Here is an 8,223-nt window from a genome sequence, read left to right as displayed (position 1 = left end):
TGGTTGTGCTTTAAGTGCTTACACACACATACATGGAGAAAAGCGTGTCGTGATCCAAGTCATATTTGTGAAGTTATCAATGGGCCTTTCAATGGCTCCGGTGCTGATTTTCTCATTCATGGAGTAACTAAACCACAGATATGCACAGATCATATTACAAAAGATTGTCCAGAGTCAAGTAACCCTAACACTGGAGATGCTACATTGCACATTACAGTATAGATGCTCAATACTATCCTTCAGAGACAAATCCCTACAATTGTAAGTATCCCCCACCATGTAGATTACACTTTTCTAGAACCCTGAAAAAGGATCTTGATAATGTGCTTGCTCACCCCTCAGATGTAACAGCTTGGTTACAACTCCTCTTACTTCCTGTATGCACATTGCATATTTATGTGCCAAAAAGTTCTAGAGATGCTCGTTCTAGCAATATAAAGAAACTCCAAATTTCAGCAATTAATCAGGCACTAACACGTTGGAAAGAACCCAATGGATGCTTTATCATGACGCAAGAATAGATTGGGATCTCTTAGCCAATCCCCAGGAAATAACATTCTCACATGAAGAAGCAGGATTCTACTTTGCTGGCGAGCAGGAAAAAGTTAAGTTACAGCCATTACTCTGTTACTATCCGTATTTTTTTCTCTGACGGTGTTGCACCCTCAACTCCAGACACTTTGCACGAGCTTCAGCAAAAACACCCACCTGCTCCGCCACCTTACATATCTGTTGAAGAAATCTCCACTCCTGCACTGGCAATTGATGATAAAGCTGTTTTATCTGCTCTACGAAGTTTCCCTAAGGGAACCTCATGTGGAAGAGACGGTCTTAGAGCTCATCATTTATTAGATGCATTGAGTGGTAATGCGGCAACTGTTGCGGAGGATATTTTGCAGTCCATAACAGGTGTCATAAACTTATGGTTGGCAGGTAAGTGTCCCTTAGTTCTTGGTGAATTTATTGCTAGTGCTCCTCTTACTCCATTGCTTAAACCTGGTGGTGGTTTAAAGCCAATTGCAGTTGGCACCATTTGGATAAGACTGTGCGCTAAATTATTTGCAACATCGTCCTTCAAAGATTTAATCATATATTTAGGCATATACCAATTTGGTGTAGGCATACCTTGTGGTGGTGAAGGGATTTTGCACTCAGCAAACAAGTTATTGGACATGAAGGGTAGTGATAACACTAAGACCATGTTGTTGATTGATTTTTCTAATGCTTTCAATCTGGAGGATAGATATACCATGATTAGCGAAGTCAGAAAACATTGTCCGAGCATCTCCAGGTGGGTAGAGTTTTCTTACTCAACCCCAGCCAGATTATATTACAATGATGCAGTGCTCTCTTCTTCTCAAGGGGTTCAACAGGGTGACCCCTTGGTCCCCTGTTATTTGCTTTAGCTTTACATCCTTTGGCTGAAAAAATTGCTTCTCATTGTACCCTTGATTTTCATGCATGGTATTTGGATGATGGCACTCTTGCATGTGACACAGTGGAAGTGTCTAAAGCCTTGAGAATAATACAAGAGGAAGGTCCATGTCGAGGCTTATATCTTAATGTCTTGAAAACAAAGATCTTTTGGGCAGCATTTGACCCCAGGAGAGATGAATCAAGGTTGTTTTTCCATAAGATAGTGGTAAACCAGTTGGTGGAGTCAAACTTCTCAGTGAGCCTGTCAGTTTAGATATGAATTATTGCAGTGATTCAATTATGAACACGGTTGATAAAACTATACATCTCATGTAGAAAGTTTGGAAACTCCAAGACCCACAGAGTGAGCTTCTTCTTTTACGTAACTGCACCGGTGTTTCCAGACTTTACTTTTCACTCCGTACCACTAGTCCTATGGATTTACAAGAAGCCACCTCAGTTTTTGATAACAATCTTATGCAGTACTTGCGGTAGTTAATTGTGGGTGATGGTGCAGGTTTAGGTTTGGTTCAACAACGTATTGCCACTTTGCCAATAAATATGGAGGTTTAGGTGTTCATAGTATCGCAGACATTGGTAAGTATTGCTACTTAGCCTCTCAAGCTCAGACTCATTATTTGCAAAATATTATCCTGCGGTTACCAGCAGATACAGATCATGGCCATATGTTTCAGCATGATCTGCAGTCGTTTACTCAAGATTGTGGTTTATCTCTTCGCAACTTCAACATCAATGATGCTTCCCGCAAGTACATGCAGTCCCTGGCAGTTGCATATTTTAGTGTTGTCAAGGAACGAATTCCTACCTGCTACAACTTAACTAAGCGTGATGCCATTTTATGGCAGTGCAATCGAGTTGAACATGCGATGGATTTTCTCAAAGCCATCCCAATTAGTGGTCTTAATCAAACAGTTAGGCTAAGACAGTTCAGTTCTGTGCTCATGTATCGGCTAGGCATCCCATTATTTGCCAAAGAAAGTCAGTGTCCTAGTTGTAATCGTGTCATGAATATCTTTTGAGATCACGTGGTGCACTGTGCTAAGGATGTGGGTCCCAAATTTAGGCACAATATGGCTAGAGATATCTTAGCGGATATATGTTGTAAATCTAGTGTGACAGCGAGGAAGGAAGTATCTTTGGGTTTTTTGTCGGATACTGAAAATGGTTTCAAACCCCCTGATATTTTTGTATATAATTGGGAAGATGGGAAGGATGTATGCTTCGATGTTACGGTTGTGTCTCCCTTCACAAGTGCTAGTACTCGCAATTTTATACCTAGGCGTGCTATTTTTGCGGCTGTCACTCATAAATGCACTAAATATCTCGATAAATGTGTGACTCATGGGTACGGTTTTGGCATTTTGGCTTTCTCTACATTAGGTGAACTCGGAGTCGACACTATCTCTTTTTGGAAACGTTTAAGAAATTGCTTTGTTAGTCATGATGCCAATCATAAGATTGGCGAGTCTCCGTTTCATAGGTTAGGTATTGTTATTCAAAAAGGTGTGGGACCGCAGATTGTTGCTAGACTCCCTGCCAACCCTGTGTAAATTCTTTTCGTTTTTTAAAAAAATAATAATAATAATAATAATAATAATAATAATAATAATAATTATTATTATTATTATTATTATGTTTCTACTTTGTAGTCCCACTGGACTTGCTCTTAGCCCTCTAATATTTCTAAGTGGACTCAAAAAAAACGAAATCTGTTTAAGCCCAAAAACATGAGAGTTAGAAAAAAAAACTAGGAATTACTGGTTAATCCAGTTTTAGGAGACCCGTTTAGTGGTTAATCCAGTCCTAAATCAAATTTAATCGTTCTCGCCACGTGCGGAAGTTATAAAGTGTATTTTCTAATTGGCCAAAATACCCTTTTAAGTCGGATCTAATTATGTTTTATCAGTTCGTTCGTTCATCACAAATTAGAGAGCTTTGGCGATGGTGATTGGTGGAAAAAACCCGAAAATTTCCAACTCTCGATTCAAACTAAAACCAGAAGAGGCAATAATGGTGAATCATCATTTTTCATCTCCAACTAATTTCGATTCAAGTTCGAACGATTGGACGGGTACATAAGTTGATTTAATTTATGTTTTTTTCTTTAATGTCTTCATCTGATGGTTTTTTTTAGGGTTCGTTCGGGTATCATCCTAATATAAGATCGAAATCTCTTGATTCCACATAAATAACAACCTTTGTTTCCTGAAACTCAACATCCATTTTTCAGGTTAGGGCTTATTTTGGTTTTTTTGTTTGCTTTGTTTCCTAATTTATTATGTTAAAATTGAAGCATTCAGTATGTTTTGTGATGGAATTTGACGAAAATGAGAATTATGCAATAGCTTATACATTTTGGGACTGAAATTGTGTTGTTGGTGTGGCGTTTTTTAATAAATCTGACTGTTTTAGTGGAAGAATTAAGTGGGGGTTTACAAGATCTTGGTTTTGAGGTGGAATTGCTTGTTGGATTAAATGAGGTGGAATTGCTAGGTGGAATTACTAGAATATATAACTCCAAAACTAGTAGTACTAAAGCATACTTTCGTGAGTTATCAGGTCTTTTATCAAATGGTACATTCATCAATGTATTAGGTTTTCACTCAGTACATATTGATATGTACTGTGTTTTGAATTTTTACATATCAGTATGTTTTTGGTTTATAACATTAGGAATTCAGTTCTTTTTTAGATATATATCCGTCTTGAAAGTGCAGACGAACCTGATTTTGAAACGAGAACATAAAGTTAATCAAATCGAAAGCTAAAATAAACTAAAAACTTAACAATCTAACAAAATAACTGAATAAAAACGAACAATAATCATAAAAGACAAACAAAAACAACCGATCTACATGATCCAAAATTCAAATCTTAAACATAATTCAAAAACTGTAGCAAAACAATGAGTATGTCACATATGTACTGCTGGATAATCCGATCTGAAAGTGAAAACAAACCTGATTTTGAAACGAAAACAGAAAGATAATCAAATCGAAAGCTAAAATAAACTAAAAACTTAACAATCTAATCAAATAACTGAATAAATACGAACAAGAATCATAAAAAACAAACAGAACACAATCTATCTCCATTAAACTGTAGCAGAAAGAAGAAAACGAAAATATTAGCAACATAACTATTAAAAATCGCAGAAGAAATCTTCAGAAATCCTAGTCCCAAAGCCAGAAGAAGAAAAGAGTAGAAATCGAATTGCCTGAAATTTTTTTTTAGAAACTTTGAAATAACCGGATTAAATATATGTAGGATATGAAGGGTAGTTTAGGTATTTGCAGATTTCACATAATTTGTCCTGCACATGTACAAGACCTGGACTTAAAAAATTTGGTCCATTTTCATGTTTTCTTTTAATTATGGACCTCTGATTACTGGGCTTTAATGCGTGGACCTGCCACTGACTATGAACACTGTAATGGTACCTATTGGCAATTCCTAGAAAAGAAATACATGAACGAGGACAGAGGGACTTCATTTTCTCCGCACTTTCTCTTTCGCACGGAGTAAACCCTAATGGACGACTTTGCGATGGGAGAGGTCCTTAGTGTTTCTAACGAGTAATTGCCACATTTTTCATTCGTTAGTTTATTTCTTCACATTTGTCATTTTGTTTTTGTTATGTGTTGAATCTTATTTTGATTTTGTTATTATGTTTTGAAATTTGAATCCAGCATTCTTCCCGTGTTTCGTCCTTTCGCTATGGCGACAATGAAAAGGAGTGACTATTGTGTGCTGTACCTGATATCGAAGACAATCATGTATATCAATTCTAATAACATAACAGTTACAACAATTCCGCCAACAAGGTTTAAGTTTGTGGAACAGAGGGTGATAGAAATACATGAGTTTGAAGAAAGGTATGATCTTCTTTTGAATGTTAGGTACGATTGATTATTGTTCTATCTGTTGATAATAATTTTTTTTTGTTAATTTGGTAATTTTTCTGTTCAAATTCATGATTTTTTGTTTTGCATCTAATACTTGTGAAGATGAGTTGCATCAAATACTTGTAAAGATGAGTTGTTATGCAGATTTATTTTTTTATCTGGTTATGTTATCAGTAACTTTCTTCGTTTAATTTAATTTATCAACCAAAGAAGAGAAAAGACATCAAGAGCAGACTAATTTAAAACGAATATCCAGAGCCTTAGGAACCATCAGGACGATCTCTATGACTTAAGGTACATACTCTAATTGAATATGTAGTATCTCATATTAGGTTCCTCAAATCTACTTAGGACGGGAAGGCGCTTCAAAGTGTGTTCCACTTACCCAAGATTCAGTCAGGCTCCTCTTTTTGCCAAAAAATTATTTTTCTGACAACAATTCTGAACTGATTTTTTTGCCGTACAATCAGCACCAAAAATACTTCTCCGACAGCATGACTAAACTGTATTTCTTGCATTCTATGCTTCATCCTTTCCCGTCTTCTTTTTAAAAACCATGGAATTTGGCCACTTTCAACTGTATTTATGGCAGGTTGTGAGTCTGACAGGACTCACACTTGAAGCCAAGTATTCTAGCTAGCCCATTCAATTGCATTGAGGGGCAGGGTCTAAGTTACTTAGACTTAACTAAATTTTCAAGTTTTTTGAGGTCACATTGGCATGGTCTTATTCTTTTTGGAATTGATAGCAAACTATCAATAAATTTTTTTTTGACTTGGCATAAGGATAGCCAACCCTGTCTTGAAACTACTGAACATAGAAGAATTTCAGATGCTAACTATACTTTGCCATTGAGAACGTTTCCGATGGACATATTATCCAGTATTCTCCTAGGCAGCTTTTTAAGAAGGGTCTTAGTCTTATAGATGCATTCCAGCCTTTGTATCCCCAAGCCACCTTCCTGTGTCGGGCACCGAACTTTAGGCCAAGAAATCACAAAAGTTTGTCTGATTTCCCCATTCACAGACCAGATAAAACGCATTATTCTTTTCCATATCTTTATCATAGAGGCCTGCCATTTGTAAACTGCCAACATTACGGCACGAACTCTGCCCTTGAGCACTGGAACCGCTAGGTAAGTGTCAGGGATTCAACCCTCACTCAAACTAATAACAACTGCAGTTGACTTTATGAGCTATTTCTAAAGAATTGATGATGAAAAAAGAAGATGAGGGATCTTAGGTTAGCTTGATGAATGAGGATTGCTTCCATATGGTTTTGACTGTTTGATTGATTGCTTATCAAATCATAAAATTTGATTTTTCAACTATTTTACGTTTGGAACACAGCTTATGTCGGCGAGAGGCTCAAAAGCTTATCGAGACCTCCAAAGTTTCTCCCTTGGACCTGTTTACAAAGGCGCTTGCCTTAGCATTGGTGAATTCGTTTGCTTAAATAAAACTTTATTTTTTGGTTTTATTATGTTAATTTGTATGAACTTATATAACTGACTTGTTAATGCAGGGTTGTCCTGAAATCATTTCACTCCAGGAAAGAAATAACTTTGTCACGCTGCATTTAGTATTACCTGATCATCAGAAATCATTCAGCAATACATGGTAAGTGTTTAGTGCTTTATTTCCTCTGTGTTTATCTTGTAGCAACACTATGTTTAAGCTGTTTTTCTCTAAAAATCACTTTGGTATTTCAGAAATGGTATCTTTGTTTATTGGTAGGAATGTTGCAAAGTTATTGCGTCAATATTTTCCTAAGCTACAGATGGAACTATCGATTACCGCAAATCGTAGAGGTGCAGTTTTTGATGTGCCTCTTGATGATCTTTATGGATATACTGAAAACGGTATTTCTTTTTCCCAATAACTTAACATTCTATTGTTTAAGTGGAGGGATCCTTCCTCTTATATAAATAATTAATTGTTTCTGCCTTATCTCTTTACAGCTCCAAGGGTATTTACAGAAGAATATGGGGTGATCCGAGTCTTAGAGGAAATGCCACAATTAATGGGCTAGTTTTGGAGTATCGGTTTATTTTGCTTGCATTTTTTGTCTTTTTGAGACCCAATTTCCATGCTCTCATGATTTTTGTATCTTTTTATAATGTAAAAGGGAAAAAGTAGCCTCAACTAAAATACAGTATCAGTTACTTGGTTCACAATGTAAAAAGATGATAGGGTAGAAAAGAACTAAGTAGCCTCAACAAAAATACTGTATCAATTACCATGCTCTTGGTACGATTTTCTTTTATATGTACTATCCTCTGCAAGGTCATTGTTGATGTCAGGCTGCGTATGGCTTCTTACAAGGCATCAATGCCTGACTGTAATTGATGGCGTTTGGCTAGCAACACGCAGGTATAAACTACTCATTGATAATTTAATGATTACTTTCTTAAAATAAATAATAAAGTCTGCCTTCTAAAGAAGACCTGATAGCGTATTTATATTAGAAAGATAAACCCTATGAAAAGAAGCCTAAGGTTAAGGACATAAATGTTTTGCTATAGAAAGAATCGGTGTCGATGGATGAATATCCGTTGGATATGTAGAAATCTGTATCCAATAGGTTAAGCGCTATCGGATATTTGATATCCGATAATATCCTATAGGATATCAAATATCGATTCCGATAGGTTAAGATATCGGATATTTATCCGGCAAAAAATGTTAAAAACCCTTTAAAACCTGTTCTTAATTGAAATTTAAGTTCAATTTCTCAAACATTTCATATACGATATATTAAGGAAGAAATATCAAATAAAATATCTGATGCGATATCCGATAAAACGGATAAAATCCTATAGGATCTTGAATACTCGGAAATGGATTCAGGATATTACACGTATATTGACAGGCCTAATTAA

The 8,223-nt window shown here is 36.1% G+C and overlaps 1 protein-coding gene across 1 annotated transcript; it reads left to right on the top strand.

Annotated features, from left to right (window-relative positions):
• The first annotated feature begins 4,872 nt into the window (after positions 1–4,872).
• LOC113344506 (DEAD-box ATP-dependent RNA helicase 7-like) lies at positions 4,873–7,643 on the top strand. Its single transcript, XM_026588458.1, has 6 exons — positions 4,873–5,012; positions 5,127–5,312; positions 6,692–6,779; positions 6,867–6,961; positions 7,079–7,203; positions 7,303–7,643. The coding sequence occupies exons 1-6, from the start codon at positions 4,969–4,971 to the stop codon at positions 7,371–7,373; spliced, it is 609 nt and encodes a 202-aa protein (XP_026444243.1). The 5' UTR covers positions 4,873–4,968; the 3' UTR covers positions 7,374–7,643.
• The last annotated feature ends 580 nt before the right edge of the window (positions 7,644–8,223 follow it).

The sequence above is a fragment of the Papaver somniferum genome, unplaced genomic scaffold, assembly GCF_003573695.1.
Source record: "Papaver somniferum cultivar HN1 unplaced genomic scaffold, ASM357369v1 unplaced-scaffold_77, whole genome shotgun sequence".
NCBI classification, from domain to species: Eukaryota; Viridiplantae; Streptophyta; class Magnoliopsida; order Ranunculales; family Papaveraceae; genus Papaver; species Papaver somniferum.
This window is presented reverse-complemented; position numbering and strand designations above follow the sequence as displayed.